Genomic DNA, 20,289 nt, shown 5'->3' with positions numbered 1-20,289 from the left:
CAAGGATTTCATTTTACTTGGATCCATCATCAATAGCCATGGAAGCAGCAGTCAAGAAATCAATCGACGCGTTGCATTGGATAAATCTGCTGCAAAGGACCTCTTTAAAGTATTGAAAAGCAGGGAAAGTCACCTTGAAGACTAAGGTGTGCCTGACCCAAGCCGTGCTATATCCAATCGTATCATATGCATGTGAAAGCTGGACAATGAAAAAGGAAGACTGAAGAAGAGTTGACGCCTTTGAATTGTGTTGTTGGCGAAGATTATTGAGTATACCATGGACTGCCAAAAGAACGAACAAATCTGTCTTAGACGAAGTACAACCAGAATGCTCCTTAGAAGCAAGGATGGTGAGACTGCATCTTACATACCTTGGACATGGTGTCAGGAGGGATCAGTCCCTGGAGAAGGACATCATGCTTGGCAAAGTACAGGATCAGCAGAAGGGAGGAAGACTGTCGACGAGGTAGATTGATACAGTGGCTGCAACAATGAGCTCAAGCATAGCAATGATTGTAAGGATGGCTCAGGACTGGGCGGTGTTTCGTCCTGTTGTGCATAGGGTCACTATGAGTTGGAACCAACTGGACGGCAGCTAACAACAACATCAGTGTTAAATTTCCAAAATTCAGTAGCTGGATGTGTTTATGTAAGAGAATCTCATTGTTCTTAGGAAATACATGCTGAGATATTCAGGAGTGAGGGTCAGGAAGTATGCAACTTACTCTCAACTGGTTCAGAAAAAAAAATGGATTTTTTTCATTCCCTGGGGTCTTTTTCTCCTCTTGCCATTATCTGGCTGATTTTCTCCTAGGGTTTCCAGTTCAAATTCCTGAGAGAGAGGCAGTGCTCGGGCAGGATTCTCTCCATAATTCCGCTTTGGGCAGAGCCCTTTGCACTAGGAAACCTCACAGGTCTCTGACCAGCCTGTGGATGGGCTACATAGGGTCAGGTACCCACCCCTTGTCCAATCAGGTTTGGCCCAGAATGGGTCATGTGGTACATAACTTGGCTGCCTCCACTAATCTGTCAATGGGCAAAGTGGGCAAGAGGTTCTCCCTTAGAAGGGCTTGGCAGACCTTGTGTTTGGCCAGGTAAGTATATTCTGTCTCAAGGGCCTCCTGTTCTAACTTCATGCTTCATTTTTGCTCTCATTCTTTCAACAAACATTACAGATGCTTGCTCTAGGCCAGGTCTTATGCTGGGCGATAGGGGCACAGAAGGGACCCAAACCCTACCCTCAGGACCTCTGATTCAAGTTGGAGAGACAATGATAACACAGAAAACTGGAATGCAGGGCTGAATTGATATCAACAAACAGAAAGCTATCAATGCTGCTTGAGGCCTGAGCCCCACACTGTGGGAACACAGAGGCAGGGCCGAAAGGGCCTGCTGGGTGGTAGCACTGACTATGTCTCATGGGAGGGCAAAGAGCGCTCCATCAGGACCATCTCCATCCTAAACTATGCTTCTCACTGGTTTGTACAAGTGCCGTCTTCTTGATATGCAGAAACAACTTCTGCAATAGTAGCAAAATTGAGGGCTGTGCCACCAAAGAGACTCTTAAAATGTACGTACGTCATTCTGACACTGGAGAGCGGTTCCCAGTCAGGTCACAGTGTAAGAGGAACAGAGCTTTCTTCTTTTTACCCTCTTTGCTGTGCTAATAAAATTAGAGTATCAAATTAGTTGTCACTGTGGATTCTGAGAATGTTCATTCCTTTAGACAACTGACAACAGAAGTCTCAATGCACGTGAGGAAAGCATGAGGCTGGGCAGCTGGAGTCCTAGTTGGGTTGTGAGGGGTAGTGAGGGTACCTGACTGTGGTAGAGCGGAAAAGAACGAAGGGTTCCAAAATGCAACCAGCTATCCAGAAGATGTCCTCTGAGCCATGTATTCTGATCAAGGTTTGACAAATAAAAAATTGAAAAAAAAAAGAGCCTTCCCTCAGATAGGGACCCAGCTTCTGGAAGGGTGCCCAGTGCCATCTCTGGGTTTTCTTTTTCCTCTGTGCACAGCCGGACCCTGCAGGCCGAGACATCTCCATCCGCCCTCTCCTGGAACACTGTGAGAACACCCACATGACCATCTGGCTCGGAATCGTCTATGCCTACAAGGGGCTTCTCATGGTAGGTGCAGAGCAGGAAGCAGTGCGGGGCGGGACACTTGTCTGTCAGGGCCCTCTCCCCCAGGGGCCTCCGTCAACATAAAAATTAACAGAGCACCCCTGACTAAGCACTTATCCTATGCCCGGCCCAGTGCCAGCCACATGTTACCTGAATTCCTGCCACAACTCTATGCAATAGATACAAATTATATCCCCATTTCACCGATGAAGACCCTGAGGCTTGGTGTCTTGCCCAAGGCCACTCAGCTGGTAAGTGGCAGAGTCAAGAGCTTAACCAGAGAATACCCTAAAACCTATGGGCATCCCTCACAACTGCCACTGTGCTACTCCCGGGAACAGGGGTCTGTTGACATTCAGCACATGTTTACATCCAGCATTTCACTGGATTCTTTCTAAATCCGTGGGAGGTGAGAGGAGTCATCCCCATTTCATCGATAAGGAAAGTAAGGTTCAGGGAAGTTGAACAGTTTGCCAGAGGCTACCTGGTAACCCCCAGTCGCCAGACCCAGTACTCTTTTCACTCTATTGTTGTTAGCTGCTGTCAAGTCAGCCCCCGACTCATGGCAACCCCGTGCACAAGGGAACAAAATGCTGCCTGGTCCTGCACCTTCCCCATAATCAGTTGTGAATCAGACCATTGTGATGCATAAGGTTTTCATTGCCCGATTTTTTGGAAATAGATCACCAGGCCTTTCTGGAAGCTCCACTGAAACCTGTTCAGCATTATAACGAGACCCAAGCCTCCACCGACAGATAGGTGGGGGCTGCACATGAGGTTCGTTGGCTGGGAATCAAACCCAGACCTTCTGCATGGAAGGCGAGAATCGTACCACTAAACCGCCAGTGCCTCATCCTCCCATTCTACCCATCTATTAACATCAGAGATCACAAGCCCAGTCCACCTAACACAATTGTGGAATTTCAGAGTTAGGAAGGTCTTGAAAGGTCAGCCTCACCCTTCCTTATCCAGAGTTGCTCCTTCAATCTTCTCTCCCACATCCCGGACAAGTGATTCCTCCACTTAAATCCCTCCAGTGACAGGAAGCTTGCCACTACACCCTCTTTAGATTTTTCCATAGGAAAGTTAAACCACCATCTGCCTCTGTGTGGCCTCCACTTAGAGGCCAAGAATGAACTCTTATCCAAAAGCCAAATAAACCAGAATTTATTGTGCTGCTAAAATGTGTTCTTACCTACTGCTGCTAGATGCCATGTCCTTCAAGGAGTCACCCCAGAATAGCCATCAGGGCCCCAAGAGGTAATGACCTTGGAGGTGTCCGCAGGAGGTATCCCCAGTGGAAATGGGACCTTCAGGACTGGTCAGAGGTTCTGGGCTTGGAGAAGGACAGACTCAGGGGACATGGTCACCAGAAACATGAAAGAGCGGTCAAAGACAGGTGGAACTGACCTGAGGGCAAAACTATGACCACAGGCAAGGTGTGGAAAGGCAGACCTCAACTCCGTGTAAAGAAGGATTTGCGTAACAGCAGTGTCCACACATGGACTGGAGCACCCTGGGAAGGAACGAGCTCCCTATCGCGGGAAGTGTGCCACGTCGATGACCTGCGTTTCAGTGTCCCAGCCCTTGTTGAGTACTCCAGAGAGTGAAACTAGATACTCTCCACGATCCCTTCCAGCCATGATGTTCCTTGATTCTGAGAGTCTGTGAAATTAGATTATGGTGAATCATATTGGCATCTTGAAACTTACGTCTTATCTGTAATGTTTTGATTATTCATTATTTTCGCCAGCCTCCTACTTCCAAAAGTGGTTGGAGATGACTGTGTCTCTCCCGGTGAAGTGAAAACCTTCAGCCAGATCATGTCAATAAAAGCTGTATTTGACAGCACAGGTGCTCTGCCATTTGTAGTGTACACAAGAAGCTGTTCACAGGCACGTAGGGCTTCTTGGTGTGGACTGGTTGAATTCAGCCTCCTCTGAGACTGAAATCCCATCCCACAGTCCTTTCTGCTCTGGAACCATAGACTCACAGGGCTGGAAAAGGCCCACCTCTGTCACATGTTTCAGTCCCCCACCCCACCCTGAGCATCTGCAACAAGTGGCCATCCACTAACTGCTTCCATACCTCCAGAGACGGGCACTCCCCACTGTACAGCAGCCTATGCCATTCATAATTGGTGTGGTCATTTCCTGTGGCTGCTATAATAAATTACCACAAAGCAGGTGGCTTGAAACAACAGAAATGTATTCTCTCGTCGTTCTGGAGGCCTAAAGTCCAAAATCAAGGTGTTCACAGGGCCACTCTCCTATTGAAGGCTCTAGGAAAGACTCCTTCCTGGCCTCTTCCAGCTTCTGGTGGCTCCAGGCGTTCCTTGACTTGTGGCTGCATTGCTCCAGTCTCTGCTTCTGTCTTCACATGGCTCTCTGTGTCTGTCTCCTCCTCTCTCATAAGGCCACTTCGTAACTGGATTTAGAGCCCATTTGGATGATCCAGGATGATCGTATCTACAGATCATTAACTTCATTACATTCTGCAAAGACTCTTTCCAAATAAGGTCATGTTCAGACGTACAATAGATTAGGATGTGGCCATATCTTTTTGGGGGCCACCATTCAATCCACTACAGACGAGTTGCCTTTTTACAAGGTTCTACCTTATCTTCATCTGCAAATTGCTCAAAGTAAATTGTGCCTCTTAACCTTCATTCTAGTCATAGTCCACTTTGGCCACCATATTGCAGTGTGGCCTTGGGCAAGCCCCTTTCTCCTCTCTGGGCCAGTGAGGGGAGGTGGTCTCGATCACGTCTGAAGTTTCTTCCCACTCTGGCCTCGTGTGGGTCTATGGGTGAACCACTTGTGAGGGTGAAGGAAATCCAGACAGCTGTAGCATACCCCATCTGTACTTCCTCCATGGAGACAGATGGTGACATCCAGAAGACCCCGCAGACAGCAAAGCCCCCGCCTCCCGCACCCCGAGCCCCCTCTTCCTGAGTACCCGTCAGTTGGGCAGCTTCTCAGAGCAGGGAGCATGTGCCGCCTCTTGGTAATGACCATCTCCCTTTTCTGTTCACCGTTTCAGTTGTTCGGTTGTTTCTTAGCTTGGGAGACCCGCAACGTCAGCATCCCCGCGCTCAACGACAGCAAGTACATCGGGATGAGTGTCTACAACGTGGGCATCATGTGCATCATCGGGGCCGCCGTCTCCTTCCTGACCCGGGACCAGCCCAACGTGCAGTTCTGCATCGTGGCCCTGGTCATCATTTTCTGCAGCACCATCACCCTCTGCCTGGTGTTTGTGCCAAAGGTACCCTCGCCACCCTGGCCTCTGAGTCCCTCATAAGCGGATTGCTGGGTTTTCTTCGCTTTTTTTTCCCTCATAATGAAAACAGTTCATATTATGCAAGGTTTGGGAAATGTAGAAAGATAGAAACCAGATTTTTCAGTAAACTTTCAGGGGTTTCCATAGTCCCACCACCTCAAAATAATCACTGTAAATATTTTTTATGTGTTTCCTTCCAGTGTTTTTTTTTTTTTTCCTTAAATGGCTAATAGATGATACGTTTTAAGATAAAACTGGAATTATAGCACACATAGCATTTTGTATTTTTCTTCTTTCACTTTTTTTTCCCCTTGGTGTTGTCCCACAGTCATAACCATCATTGAGGGATAGTGCCATCATTTACTCGACCCTTGATCCCTTACTGGTGAGCATTAGAGTTGTTTCCAATTTAATATTATCAATGAACTTTTTTTTCTGCGTAACACATTTTCGTTATTTTCAGTTATTCCCTTAGGCCAGAGTCCCAGAAGTAGTATTGCTAGGTCAAAAGGAATAACCATTTTTAACAGCCACTTCCATTTTCCATTCATGTGAAGGGCTGACCTTCAGGACCACCCTGGAGAGATTTTTCAGACATTCTCCTGCCCAGCATTGGGAAAGTGAGCCAGCCAGAGGCCTTGTCCTCTTTGGAGCCCCCTGCTGGTCTGTGTAGAGAGAAGTTCGACTTGGGTAGAGCTCAAAAGTAAAAAAAGGTTAGAGCCTGAAACAGACAAAAAAAAAAAAAGAAGGAAAACCTGGTGTGACCCAAGTGTAGTCTGAATTAGCTAGTATTGTACCAATGTCAGTATCTTGGTTTTGTTAACTGTACCATGGTTGTGTAGATTCTATCACTATGTAAGATCTTCCCGTTAGGGGAAGCTGGATGAAGGGAACTCTCTGTACTATCTTTACAAGTTTTCCATAAATCTAAAATTATTCCAAAATAAAGTTTTTGTTTGATTTTTAAGGAAAAAAAATTAAAGGAGCGAGGAGCTGAGAGGGAGTCAGGAAGGAGTTATTGACCCAAGAAGGGGAGTGTCTTTCTGGAAGAAGGGGGCAAAGAGAGATCAGTCAGGGTTCATCGTCCCCTAACAGGCTGCCCATGGTGCCTTCATCCTCCTGGGCACCTAGTCAGTCCCTAGGCTGCCAGCTCTGTCTTCAGAATACCTGTGGTGTGTACTCCTTCCTTCTCCCTCTAGCTGTCACGCCTGCCCAGACTCTGTGTTCACCTTGACCTCTTCTCCAGCCTGTCTAAGATGCTGGAGAACGCTCTTAAACCCAGCTCCCATCACATCACTCCTCAGCTCTGTCATCTCAGCACTCCTGCCTCCAGCATCGAATCCCCTGATGTCAAGCTTTGAAGACCCTTTGGTTTCCCCAGTCTCCCCAGAAAGCCGTGTACACCAGCCAACATCCCTTTTCCATAAGTGTCCTGAGGTCCAGGCCTCTTCCCCCTGGGGTTCTCTTCACCTATCCAAAGTCTCCCCATCTTTCCAGACCTTCCACAGACCCCACCCAGGTCCACAGCACCATGCTTGCAGCTCTCTTCAGGCACTGGGCACTGGTTGCCTCTGGCCTGGTGAAGATCTGAGTCCTCCCTTCATCCCCACTGCACTTCTCCATACCATGAGGTCCTCTTGGGCAGGGACCATGGCTCATTCAGCCCCTCTCTCCAATACTAAGCCCAAAGGCTGTCGTGAACCCAGATGTGTTCCTTAAATAAATGGGTAAGATCAGGATCAAGTAATAGCCTTTTCTCTTATATAAAAAATAGCTGTGTCAGTTGTGTCAGTGAAGAGTCCTGGTGGTACAGTGGTTGAGAGCTCAGCTGCTAAACGAAAGGTTGGCAGTTCAGATCCACCAGCCACTCCTTGGAAACCTTATAGGACAGTTCTACTCTCCTATAGGTCAGAACTGACTCAACAGCAATAGATTTTTGGATTTTGTGTGTGTCAGTGACAGAACTAGTTATCATCCTGTCCCCAAAACTTATCAATGGTCCTCCTGAGCAGAGGCCTTAACAACTGTCACCCTCAGGGTTAATTTTCCACGTGGAGCAAGGGGTAAGGCAAAGCAAGGCTCAGCTGGAACTAGACCTAAGGAGCCCTGGGTGGTCTCTGCAGAATGGTTGGGATGCTGATGGAAGCAGGGTCAGAAGACCAGATTTATAAAAACAGGTGAAGAAACAGGTTCAGTAGGGGCAAGGGGCCACCGACCTAAGGTCATACACAGTGAATGGCAGAGCCAGGCATAGCCCAGGGCTCCTGACTGCCAGCCTGTGTCCTTCCTGGGGCCCCATGTTGTCTCCAGTGCAGGACCTGCTGGTCGGGACTGCAGTGGGGGTGGGAGGAAAAAACCCTGAGTTCTCTTTTCAGCCCCACCTCTGTCCCTTCAGCTCATCACTCTGAGAACAAACCCAGATGCAGCAACTCAGAACAGGCGATTCCAGTTCACTCAGAATCAGAAGAAAGAAGATTCTAAAACGTCCACGTCGGTCACCAGCGTGAACCAAGCAAGCACATCCCGACTGGAGGGCCTGCAATCAGAAAACCATCGGCTGCGAATGAAGATCACAGAGGTACCTCCCACAGCATCTGACGGCCAGGCGCTGCCTTCTCCCACTTGAGTCCGTTTGGTCCATGCAGGGACTCTCAGAGCTGCCCTACCCAGCTCCCCTCTACAACATCCTGCATCAGGGCTGTAGAGTCCCATCTGTGTCACTGTGGCTGCAAGAACCAGGGCTCACAAAGAGATAGAGGCAGAATGGCAGAATCTGAGGAGAGTTTATCGCCCACCTGGCACAGGCTCTTGAAGTTCAGCAACGCCTCAATTCATGCATCTTCAGAAAGGCATTCACAGAGATTTATGAGCTCCCAAATTACAGTAGCTTCCTAAACTGTATTTTCTCTCTCTCTTTCTCAAGATCTCTCAGCCTCTCTCTCAAGCTCTTTGTCTCAACCTCTCAACCTCTTTCTCTCAATATCTCTCAACCTCTCTCTCAATCTCTCGACCTCTATCTTTCTCTCTCTCAACCCCTCCCTGTCTCAGTATCTCCCTCTCTCTTCTCCCACCCCCTACTCTTTCACTCTCCCAACACAACCCAGTAACCACCCACATCTGTATAATGTAAAGGAAAGAGAAGAAGGTGAATAGGAACTTTTCAGGAGGGAGATTTTGGTGCAGTAGCCCTCACCTATGCCATGAGGGTTCTTATCAGGTTCTTGAATATTCCAGAGAGGCTATAACCAGATTCCTTTGTGCCTGAACTAAATCTCAAATTCTGGACTTTCTGTACCAGGGAGTGGAAACCAAATTACCTTCCCCTTCTCTACCCCTCCCTTTGGGCTCAGGGGGTATGACTGGACCCAAAGTCTGCAGGCTGTGTGTTTAATAAAGGATTCTGATTCCATGAGTAAGACTAGAAAGGATCAGAGGCATCTGTTGTTCAGGATACTGGCTAAGTGGCTGTAACACAGAGGCCCCAAAATACAGTGGCCCAAAGAAAATAGGTGTTTATTTTTCTCTCATGTATCAGTTGTGAGGAGAGAAGCCTCCAGGCAAAGATCTCAGCCCTGTCAGCCACTTCTCTGCTCAGGAGGCCTAACTTCTGGAGCTGGGGGCTGGGCCAGGGACTCTGACTCAGTCGGAGCCTTTGTCTTCCAGCTTGATAAAGACTTGGAAGAGGTCACCATGCAGCTGCAGGACACTCCAGAAAAGACCACATACATTAAACAGAACCACTACCAAGAGCTCAATGACATCCTCAATCTCGGGAACTTCACCGAGAGCACAGGTGAGAGGCAGTGGGGTCCCTGGAATGTGGGGAGCTAGGTTTCAGACACCAGCCGTCCGTCTTCCATTTTACAGATGAAGAAGCTGAGGCTCAGAGAGGGGAAGGGACTGGTGAGAAGTCACACAAACAGAGCTGGAATGTGTAGAAACCATGTCTTCTGACCCATGGGTCAATGTCCATTTGGAGCTCCACCCTGCCAAGACTCAGGGCTTTGGTTTCTCGGCCCCTGGGCTTCCGGTTTCTCATGTACACAGCGTGTCCAGCATTCCTAATGTGCCGACTGGTGTTACATTTCATGTTGCCTTTTGCGAATAGTTCACCTTTACTTCCCTTAACATTTCACAGTTCAAGCATGCCTCATCAGTGTACAGAAAAAAATGGTCAGTAATATATGACATGGCCTTGAGTCTCACCAGCCACATCAGAAATGAAAACCAAAGAAACGCAGACCATTTTTTGCCTAGATTTTGACATAACTTTAAAAGATCACCAGTGTTGCTAAGAGCACATAGAAATGAGGTCACTCTCCTGCGTTTCTGGAAGTCAGGCCGACACTCTCCAAAAGTTAAATTATAACTCTTGATCTGGCACCTCCACTCCCAGGAACATGGGCAGAGATGTGTGCACACGGCTGGTCAGCACAGCATCATTTGTAGGTGAAAGAAACTGAGATTAACTTAAATGTTCATCGTTTGGGGTGGTTTCATTATGATACAGCTAAACATGGCACGTTATATGCTATTGACGTGAGGTGCACATTTTTGTGCTGACATGGAAGGCTCTCCCAGTGAAAAAAACAAGCTGAAGACCAGCATTATGATACACACAAATACATACACATATACGTGTGTACGTGTAAATGGGGAGCCTTGGCACAGTGGTTAAGCACTCAACTTCTCACCGAAAGGTTCACGATTGGAACCCACCAGTCACTCCACGGGAGAAAGATGTGGCAGTCTGCTTCCATAAAGATTTACAGCCGCTGGAAACCCTAGAGGGCAGTTCTACCCTGTGATATAGGGCTGCTATGAGTCAGGATCAACTCAACGGCAATGGGTGTGTTTTTTGGGGGGGTTTACATGTAAATGCATTTTTTATTCTTTAAAATATACACAGCAAAACATACACCCATTCAACAATTTCTACATGTACAATTCAGTGACACTGATTACATTCTTCAAGTTGTGCAACCATCTTCACCCTCCTTTTCCAAATTGTTCCTCCCCCATTTATATAAATTCGCTGTCCCCCAAGCTTCCTATCTAACCTTTCCAGTTGCTATTGTCAGTTTTATCCAATACAGGTAGTTCTTTAAAAGAGTACAGCACTCAAGGCAGACGTAAATGCATTTTTTTTTAAGTTTGAAGAACTAACACCAGATCATTCATAGTATCCATCATTGTGAAAGGGCACAGTCTGAGTGGGAAGGGATCCATCTACATTTCGTTTTATGTACTTCTGTATTTTTTGGATTTTGTCATACATTTCTATACACCAGTGAAAAAGCCTTAACGCTAGAACATCTCATTCCTAAGTTATGTTGCCTATTGGGAGACTTAGTTTCCCCCATTTTGTCCTCAGAAGAGAGGGCGCAGAACATGGCGGATGCATTCCCAGATGCACCGCTTCCATCCCTAGGCAGAGTCCCAGAGAGCCCTGTAGAGACCACAGCAGGTAGAATGGACAGGGACGACAGGTTTGCTCCTGTTCTCTCTCATTGGGCAGCACTGTTGATTTTAAAAAGTTAAGTGAACAGAATGTGTTCTAATATTGTTGCTTTGTATTCAGATGGTGGAAAGGCCATTTTAAAAAATCACCTCGATCAAAACCCCCAGCTCCAATGGAACACAACAGAGCCCTCTCGAACATGCAAAGATCCTATAGAGGATATCAACTCCCCAGAACAGTAAGTACCTTCTCCTAACAGTCATTGCCCAAGAGTATGTTACTGCTGTCCTGCAGTTTACAATTTGCACCACGTTTCCACGTGCATTATTTTACTTGAACTTCACAGAAGTCCCATGATATAGATCGGATTTCGCTGTTCATTTTACCAATATGAAAATTAATATTCAAAAAGGAAGGTGAGTTGTCAAAGATCTCTAGTCGCTAAATGCAGGAGATAGAATTTAAATTTGGGTCTGTCCGACATCAGATCCCATGTTTCCTCCACTGTAGCACACAGCCTTTATTATAAGCAAAGTTTAACCTTCTAAATGCATTTCAGGAGACCTGATGGTGTAGTGGTTAAGCACTGTTTCTTAACCAAAAGGTTGGTTCAAACCCACCAGCAGCTCCGTGGGCTAAAAGACCTGGCAATCTGCCTGGGTAAAGACTATAGCCTTGGAAACCCTATGGGTTAGTTCTACTCTGTCCTATAGGGTCACTGTGAGTCAGAATCGGCTCCATGACAACAGGTTTGGGTTTGTTTTGGTATTTAAACATTTTGGATGTTTATTTAACAACAGTTTACTGAAACCAACTGTTAGGGATTGAATTATGTTCCCCAAAAATATATATTGTAAATTCTGATGTCTACGCCTGTAGTTATAGTCCCATTTGAGAATGGGTTGTCTTTATGTTAATGAGGCAGGATTAGTGTAAGGTATGTCTTGAGTCACTCTCTTTTGAGATATAAAAGAGATCAAACAAGCAAGTGAGCAAGCAGAGACAGGGAAGAGATGCCAAGCCACATGAAGGTCACCCAGGAGCAGAAGTTCAGAGACAAGGACCTTCCTTCAGACCCAAGAGAGACAGAAAGCTTTCCCCCAGAGCCAGCACCCTGAATTCAGACTTCTAGTCTCCTAAACTGTGAGGAAATAAATTTCTGTTTGTTAAAGCCACCCACTTGTGGTATTTTGGTTATAGCAGCGCTAGATAACTCAGGTACCTACTGTGTGTCAGAAAGACACAGCAGTGAAGAAAACAGACAAAAATCCCTCCCTTCATGGAAGTTACATTCCATCTGGCAAGACAATCACTTAATAGAAAAACAAAATGTATAGTATGTTAAATGATAATTGCTTTGGAGACAAAGCAGGAAAGGGTTTAGGTAAAAATGGTGGTCAGAGAAGACTCAATGAGAGGGTGGCATCTAAGCAAAGGCCTGAGCATCTCAGTCAGCTTTGTTCCCACCGGCACTGCTTAGTTCTTTATAGCAGTTTGGAAACAGAGGTTGGAAACATAAGCTCGGAGACAGGGTGTCGGGGAAGTGACAACGAGCTGTGAGGAACCAACAGAGGCAGCAGAATCACCAGCTGCAGCATCACGTGTGGCCATTTAGTGTTAGAGGTGATCGCCTATCCACCCAGTTAGCTCCCAGGCCCCGCCGACTTACAGTCCAGAACAGTAGCTGATGGTTGCATGGCTTTCGTCAGCAGCTTCCTCATCAGTTCCTCCGCTAGACTATAAGCATCTGGAGGTTAAGGCCTGAGTCCTTTGTGGTCCCTGGACTGAACACAGGTTCCAGCACTGAGTGGGTGTTTGTTGAATGAATGAAAAGGTAAGCAGGATCCTAACAGACAGCAGAATACTGTAGCTCTGACAACCGCAGGCGGATACTCACCTTACCCTAGGGGCGCCCTTTTCCCAGGTCAGAGTTTATTTTTCCACTCCCCTTTTCCCTGGGCGCCCTGCCAACATGATCTGGCCCAAAGGAATAGATCATAGCTGATCTTACTCAGGTTCAACTTTTATTTTAAAATGAGATCTCCAACACAAGAGTCTCGTGAACACCTGTGAGGTGTCACTTGGAAGAAGCCCTTCTGGTCAGCAGGTCCTCAGGACTGGGGGCAGCACCTCATCTGTCCCCTTCTATCTCAGAATCCCATCAATGCCCTTGAACCCCAGGGGCACACCTCTTGGGCCGGGGCAGCCCTATGCATTGATTTGCCCTCACCACGGGCAATGTGGTTTAAGAGAAGAAGCGAGAGTTCCAACTTCCCCAGTTTTGGTTTTATTTCCATTTACAGTTACATAAATTCTGCGCCCTCTGCTTGTCTTTATAATGAGGATAGCAATACTTCTCTTACCTGTTGGGCTTCCGTGGGGATCTGGTTTTCCCACCTGAGTGGTCAGACACTGGGACTATCAGGAGGAGTAAGGATACAGTAAAGGAGCCCTGGTAGCACAGTGGCTAAAGAGTTGGTTGCTAACTGAAAGGTTGACAGTTTGAACCCACCAGCCAATGTGTGGGAGAAAGATGTGGCAGTCTGTTTCCATAAAGATTACAGCCTTGGAAACCCTATGGGGCAGTTCTACTCTGTCATATAGGGTTGCTAGGAGTCGGAATCCACTCGACGGCAAGGAGAATACGGTCCCTTCCCTCAGCTGCAGTAACCCGGAGGCGCCGAAGGAGAACCACACAGAAGGGCAGCCAAGCAGAGGAGCCAAGCAGGGCAGCAGCTGTCTGAGCTCCCCAGAAGCAATCCTTTCAACAATTAGGGTGACTTACTGATAGGACAAAAAAAAAAAAATTTTTTTTTTTTTGTTGATAGGACAGTTGTTACCACTATGATGAGAAGGCTTGAGCAGAATGAGTGTGGCAGGGAGAAGGGAGTCAGAATGGCTCCTTTTAACTTGCTACTCCTTTTGTGTGTTGTGTGTGTGGTAAAAATATTTATAACAAAACGTGCCCATTCAGCATTTGTTACGTGTGCAATTCGGTGACCTTGATCACATTCATCCCATTGTGCAACCATCACCACTATCCTTTTCCAAAATTCTCTACCTCCCATAAGAGAAACTCAGTGCCCCCTAAGCAATGATGGACATTAAAGTTGTTCCCACCTTTTGGCCACTGAGAGCAGTGCTGCCACGAACATCGTGTACAAGCTTGCTGCTCCTTTACCAGTCCACATGTAGCCCACCCCCCGGCTCAGCCCCACCTCCAGTTTTTTCTTGCTTCGTCTCTGGATATTTACCCAGGGTCCTGGAGACTTAGAGGAGAAAGGGCTCAGTCTCTGAAGGAGTCAGCACAAAGAAGATGACATTTAAACTGAATCTTAAAGGAAAAGCAGTTCATTACATCAGGAAATAGAGAGCAAGTATTCCAGGCAGGGAAACAGCATGTGCAAAGGTGTGTAAAAGTGCCCATGGGCACTGCTTCAGGGGAAACTAGCCATAATAGGGAGCCCCTGAATGGAGTAAACAGTTAAGCCCTCAACTACTAGCTGAAAGGTTGGCAGTTCAAACCTACTCAGAGGCACCTTGGAAGACAGGCAATATGTTTCCAAAAGGTCACAGTCCTGAAAACACTATGGCGCAGTGCTACTCTGCACACATGGCTTGCCAAGAGTCAGAATTGATTCGACGGCAACCACCTACCACAACAAGCCACCATAGGGTAGGGCTCTGGTGGGGGAGGGGTAGTGAGGCGGGGAGGCAGTGGACGGTGGAAATAGAAGATTCACTTGAAAGTTTGGCAAAGACAGACCTTAGAGACCCCTGAATGTCATGTCAGGAAGTTTCCCTTTTCCTAAAGATAGGTGATAAGAAGCCACAGAAGGGGCGTCCCAGTGTTGAAAAGAAGCCAAAAGACCAGGAAGGAGGCTGTTGGAATTGATCAGTCAAGAAGGAATCAGGTCTGGAAGCCAGGTGGTAGCAGAGGGGTCAATGAGGAAGGACCAAGTAGCTAAGACGCCTTTCAGAGCGGAACTGAAAGCCAAGTTGATTTAGAGGCTTGAAGGAGAAGAGTGAGAAATGCATTTGTTTGTAGCAAAGACCTTGTTCTTAGTTATACTGTCATGACAATTATAACAGTCACCTCCACATCCTGGAGCTGAAGTTCAAGAAGACTGCGTCTTTCTTGTTTGTTGTCTCTCTGGTGATTCCTAGGCTCCTGGCCGGCACATGTAGGTCCTCATTAGATGCCTGCAGGATGGCCAAATGTTTAGATGATTGTATGGGCAGGTCTGGGATTCAGGAAAAGTGCGTACTCCCCATCAGGTCTTTGACCAGAGCGAGTGCACAGAATTTTCTGGTAAGCAGCCAGATAGCCTGGGCTAACACTTCTCTCTCTCTCTCTCTCCATCACAGCATCCAACGCCGGCTGTCTCTCCAGCTCCCCATCCTCCACCACGCCTACCTCCCGTCCATCGGAGGCGTGGACGCCAGCTGTGTCAGCCCCTGTGTCAGCCCCACTGGCAGCCCCCGCCACAGACATGTGCCACCCTCCTTCCGAGTCATGGTCTCGGGCCTGTAAGGGTGGGGAGCCTGAGGCCAGGGCCTCCCCCGTGACAGAACCACACCGGGCAGAGGCATCCCCTGCAGGAACCCTGTCAGCTCTGGCTGTGGAGAAGCTGGGCGCATGGGTGGCCTGGCGGGACTGCTCGGAGGCCACTCAGCTGGACAGGACAGGGGGGACTTGGCACCTGACCTCGAGCCTTATATGTGAAGTTTTTATTCTTTCACAAAGAAGAGGAGTGGAAATGACTTCTTCCTTAATGTCTGCAAACAAGGAGGAGCGGGGATATTTGCAACTCGCAAAAACAAAATATTCTAGACAATGAGGGAGGCATTAGGACTCCAGCTAGAAGTCACAGAGTAGAGGGGCCCATGCAGCCCTGGAAGAAGTGAGGGGCTTCTGGAGAAACCACCTCTGCGCTCTGCACACACATACATACAGGGCTGTGGACCCCCAGGCCATCCCTTCCCCATCTGGGAGAGGAGGCAGGCCGAGCAGCAGGCTCCCAGCGGCCAGCCCAGCCAACCCCAGCCTTCCTGGAACAGGGAGTCTGCTGGACCCGCAGACAGGCACAGCCCGAGGCGGGCGGGCGGCTGAGGGCTGGGCTACTGGAGCAGGGTGGCCCACAGGCCTCCTGGTGGGACCTCCATCTGAACAAGATGTTTGTTACTGTCTGATAAATGCCACCCATTAACACAATAACACCCAATACCGGGACCATGGGGATTTAGGGCACGTCACTCTGCGGACATGCTCTGCAGCGTTCACCAACAGTCCATCATGCACCCGCCATGTTGGCCATGTCCTGTGTTCATAGCAGGTGTTCCCAGTAACGAGGGGGACCACCTGGGCTAGTCATGGAATGTCTGTTCCCAACAAGCTCCATAAAGAAAGATTGTGCACTTTAACCTCTCTCATCAGGGCCCAAGGGCTGGCTGGCATTTTTTTTTCCACTGACTTTGTTTCTGACCAAAGTAAATAGGGGGTATCCTGCAAAAAGACACCCCTATAGTCATAGGGGAGAGAGCTGCTGGCTGGGGGCTTCCTGTGGCTTCCAGAAGGTGGCTTTCCATCCATTCAGGCCAGTGAGCTCTCACCTTGGGATCCTGGGAGTCACCAGTCAGCACACTGATTCTCATTCAGACAGCGCTTCCCTTTTAACTGAACCCCAAAGAGCACTGGCCTGGGAGTCAGACAGACCTAGGTTCAAGCCCTCGCTCCACTGCTGACTCCCTGTGTGACCTTGGGCAAGTCACTCATGTGTCTCTGAGCCTCAGTTTCCCCTTTAGCGAAATGGGGTTGAAATAACACCCATCCTGCCTACCTCACAGGGTCACTCTGAGGATCAAAACTTGATCTCATCCAGGAAAGCTTTTCACCAAACAGTGATGCGGCCCTGACCCATGAGGTATTCTATGACCATGACCTTCAGCCCTCACCACAGGCAGGGTGTGGCCAGAGAGAGACAGTCCCAGCACAGCCCTCTACCCAGACCACCCCCTCCCTGGAGCGTGGCTCCTACCGGCTTTCCTGACATTCCTAGACAGGTTCATTCTTTGCTCAAGAAAGGCCTGAATGACAACGTCCAGGATATCTGCACAACTGAGCAGTTGGCTCACCCCCTAAAGAAACCTAACGGCAGCTTCAACAGGCAGGCAATAATCTCCCAGAACCACTGCAGTCAGGAATATACTGTTGTCACCAGGCTTTGACAAAAGGGCCCACCGGAATCTTACCATCGCCAACATTTCACAGCACCCTATTTCACGTAGGATAGCTTTCCCCTCCCCCACCCCCACCCCCACCCCACCCCCCACCCCCCCCGCCCAAAGAGAGGTTATGGAGGTACTGTAGCTTTTAGGGGGAAAAAATGTTAACACATCACAGATCAAGTTGAAGTCCTTCTCTGTTTTTAGGCACTAAAAATCGGTGTTGTTGGTCACTGTGTATTACCAGTATTTACTTGCTTTCTTGATTTCACTAAAACCAGATTTAATTTCAAGGACCACATTAATTTTTCAAAGAGAAAGAGACAATTAATTGTACATAATGTATACACACAGAAAAAAAAAACCTGTAGAAATATTATTCCAGCATAGCAGGAAAAAAAAAAATCAAAAATATTGGACTGTCGGAGGTGAGTGTGTGCGTGTGTAACCCTTTGTGACTCCTGAACGTGCACAGTCTTCTAGGTTAACCCACCAAGTACATCCTCTGTCTTAATGATACTGTAGGTCCACCCGTTTTTTTGTTTTTTGTTTTTGTTTTTTTCATTTCCCCACAAATAACACTACCCACAGAAGTGATTCTAGCTATTTAATGGTTTTGTTCTTTTATATGCAGCAAACACACACCGTACATTTCTGAAGAGGCTCTGGCCTGAAGGCATTTTCCAATGACGTTAGTGCACAAATGCTTTAAATTAGACTGGAACTGCCAGAATCAAATGTAAATGAGGAGGTTCTCTACCCCTACTGCATGATATCAATTTTTAATAAATTGTTGCAAATTTGTTTTTATGAATAAAGGGAAAAGCTGTCATCTTTAATGCCTACTCTTCCCACAGTGCAGGTCAGGACAGACCATATTACTCTGCTCAGAAACTTGGGACATCTCTGGGTTGCCTGTTGAGCACTCCTTCTTCCAGAAACTTCCCTCCCCTGACTTCTGCTGACAACAACAGAACAGCCCTGTTGCCCTGTGACCTCGGCCTCTGGCCACAGGTGGTTGTGCAAGGGTGGGAACCTGAGCCCAGCTGGACCAATAAATCCCTTCCCCTGGATGGAGAGAAGTCTAGTCTGCCAGAAAGAGAAAACTGAAGCCAAGACAGAAAAATCAGGTCAGGAGGTGGGTCCTGGTACTGTCAGAGCCCCTGATTCCCTGCTCTGAACGGACAGCATCACCCTCGGCGTTTCCAGCCTGGGTTTCTCAGGCCTCCCAGGATTCTCTGGACACTCCTCTAGTCTTTCAATAAATTGCTCTTTTTACCTAAGCTAGTTCAAATTGGGAAGAAGGACCTGGTGATCTACTGCCAAAAACCAGCCAATGAAAACCCTGTGGATCACAATGGTCCAATTGCAACCTATCATGGAGATATCACAGGACCACACAGCATTTCATTCCATTGTGTGGGGGGCCCTCTTGAGTGGGGTCTCACTCAGAAGCAGCTAACAACAAAAGTTCAAGTTGGTTTCCCATCACTTGCAACCAAAAGGTTCCTGACTAATATAGAAGCCTTATTGCTTTCCCAGCCCTACCTCCTCTTGAAGCAATCACGGCCTGTCCAGATTTGCCCCGGTGCTCCCTTTCCAGCCTCAACACCTGCCTCCCCCTTGGACCTGTGGCACCACCCTGCACAACCATTTGTACTTCCTCCATCATGCTAGACCCTGCAGCTCCATCTCAGTCCTTCCCATACTTCATGGTGCCCATCCAAGACATCTTCCTAACTCCCCTGCCAAAAAACCCTCTCTGCTTTCTGTGCTGTGGGCACCGTCCCTCTCTCATGGCATTGGGTGCATGCCTACCCTGTCCCCACTTCACTGCCCCAGACTGTAAGCTCCCTGACAATGGGAGTCACGTCTGCTCTCTTGATGTTCCACAGGGCATTAGGCCCTCCATGTGGCTCAGAACAGGCCTCCACAAGGCTTTGCAGGATTGAACATTTTGGCTGAGGTGTGTCCAGATTGGTCACTGGGTCTGGAAGACAGAACAGGGGTGGGTGTCCAGATTGGGGAAGCCTGAGGCCATGTCATTGGTGTGGGGCCCCAGAAGTAAGGGAATGGGATTCAGAGATTTCAGTGGAAGGCTGTTCCTAGGCGGAGTTTTCTAGGGCACGGGCTCCTCAGTGGTGGAGTCACTGAGGAGTGACCTTCTGAACCCCAGCCCAGAGAGAGCCTACTCCATGGCCACTGCTCCACGCCACCTTGTATACAGCACAGCCTAAAAGGGAGACCGGTACTCAAGGAAGAAATCAATAGAATATAATATGCACTTGTGCACCTTGCTCAGAATGGGGAATCAGGAGGTGCTTCCTGGAGGAGGTAGCCTTTATAAGGGGCCAGAGTCATGGGCATACAACCTGTGCAGTCATTTAAATGGGGCCCTATGCTTGGCTTAATGCTCCACTGTCTTGAAATTCTTAATAACTTTTGAACAAGGGGTCCCACATTTTTATTTTGCACCAGGCTCCACAAATTATGTAGCCATTCCTATACCTAGAGCTGAAGAGGAGTAGGAGATAGCCAAGCAAAAGGGGGGAGACAGAGGAAGACATAAGGAAAGAGCTGGACGTCCGGCTGCTGTGGAATGCAGGTATCTGCTGGGCTGCTATGGCTGCGCCTGAAGCCAACCGGTTGTCATGTGTTAATCACTCACGGCCCACTACCAGAACCCACATGGCCTCAGATCCCTGCAAGATCAGACAGCACAGTCTCTATGTGCGATGCCGTGGGTCATAGCTCAATATCGTCAGTCCTGAGTGCAGATTGCTACTCCCCCACGTATTTGACGGTGGCTTTTTTTTTTTAGACAAGTCACTCAACCTCTCTGAGCTTCAGGTCCCACATCTGTAAAATGGACGTGATGCCTCATCCAGGGCTGCTCTGAGGGCCATGGGGACTCACGTAGGGAAGGTGTTTTGTCAGCACTATGCTAATATTTGTTCTACTCACAGACAAGAAGAATGCAAAGTGAACAGCTTCAATTAGCACAGTAGGGCAGCCAACAATCGATTAATCTCCTGGCAACAGAATGCATTTTAGGAAGGAAACTGCTGGGGAAAATACTTTTACATACCATGTGAGGGAAATGCTGAGATTCTGAAGATGAGGCTAAAAAAGAGACAATGGGACATTTCTGTTAGAAAGGATTAGAAATCTGATCGTACAAGGAAGGAGAAAGG

The 20,289-nt window shown here is 48.0% G+C and overlaps 1 protein-coding gene across 1 annotated transcript in view; it reads left to right on the top strand.

The window, feature by feature from the left end:
* The window catches only part of GABBR2 (gamma-aminobutyric acid type B receptor subunit 2), a 439,230-nt gene extending 422,128 nt beyond the window's left edge, over nucleotides 1-17,102 (top strand). Inside the window, exons 14-19 of the mRNA XM_049896560.1 lie at nucleotides 2,020-2,130; nucleotides 5,170-5,394; nucleotides 7,805-7,987; nucleotides 9,073-9,202; nucleotides 10,991-11,108; nucleotides 15,239-17,102. Coding sequence (XP_049752517.1) covers nucleotides 2,020-2,130; nucleotides 5,170-5,394; nucleotides 7,805-7,987; nucleotides 9,073-9,202; nucleotides 10,991-11,108; nucleotides 15,239-15,404 — 933 coding nt within the window. The 3' untranslated portion in view covers nucleotides 15,405-17,102. The remainder of the gene's footprint in view (nucleotides 1-2,019; nucleotides 2,131-5,169; nucleotides 5,395-7,804; nucleotides 7,988-9,072; nucleotides 9,203-10,990; nucleotides 11,109-15,238) is intronic.
* Nucleotides 17,103-20,289: the final 3,187 nt, after the last annotated feature.

The sequence above is a fragment of the Elephas maximus genome, chromosome 9 (genome assembly GCF_024166365.1).
Source record: "Elephas maximus indicus isolate mEleMax1 chromosome 9, mEleMax1 primary haplotype, whole genome shotgun sequence".
Classification (NCBI taxonomy): Eukaryota; Metazoa; Chordata; class Mammalia; order Proboscidea; family Elephantidae; genus Elephas; species Elephas maximus.
Note: the sequence above shows the minus strand (reverse complement) of the source record. Positions and strands in the feature narration are given on the sequence as shown.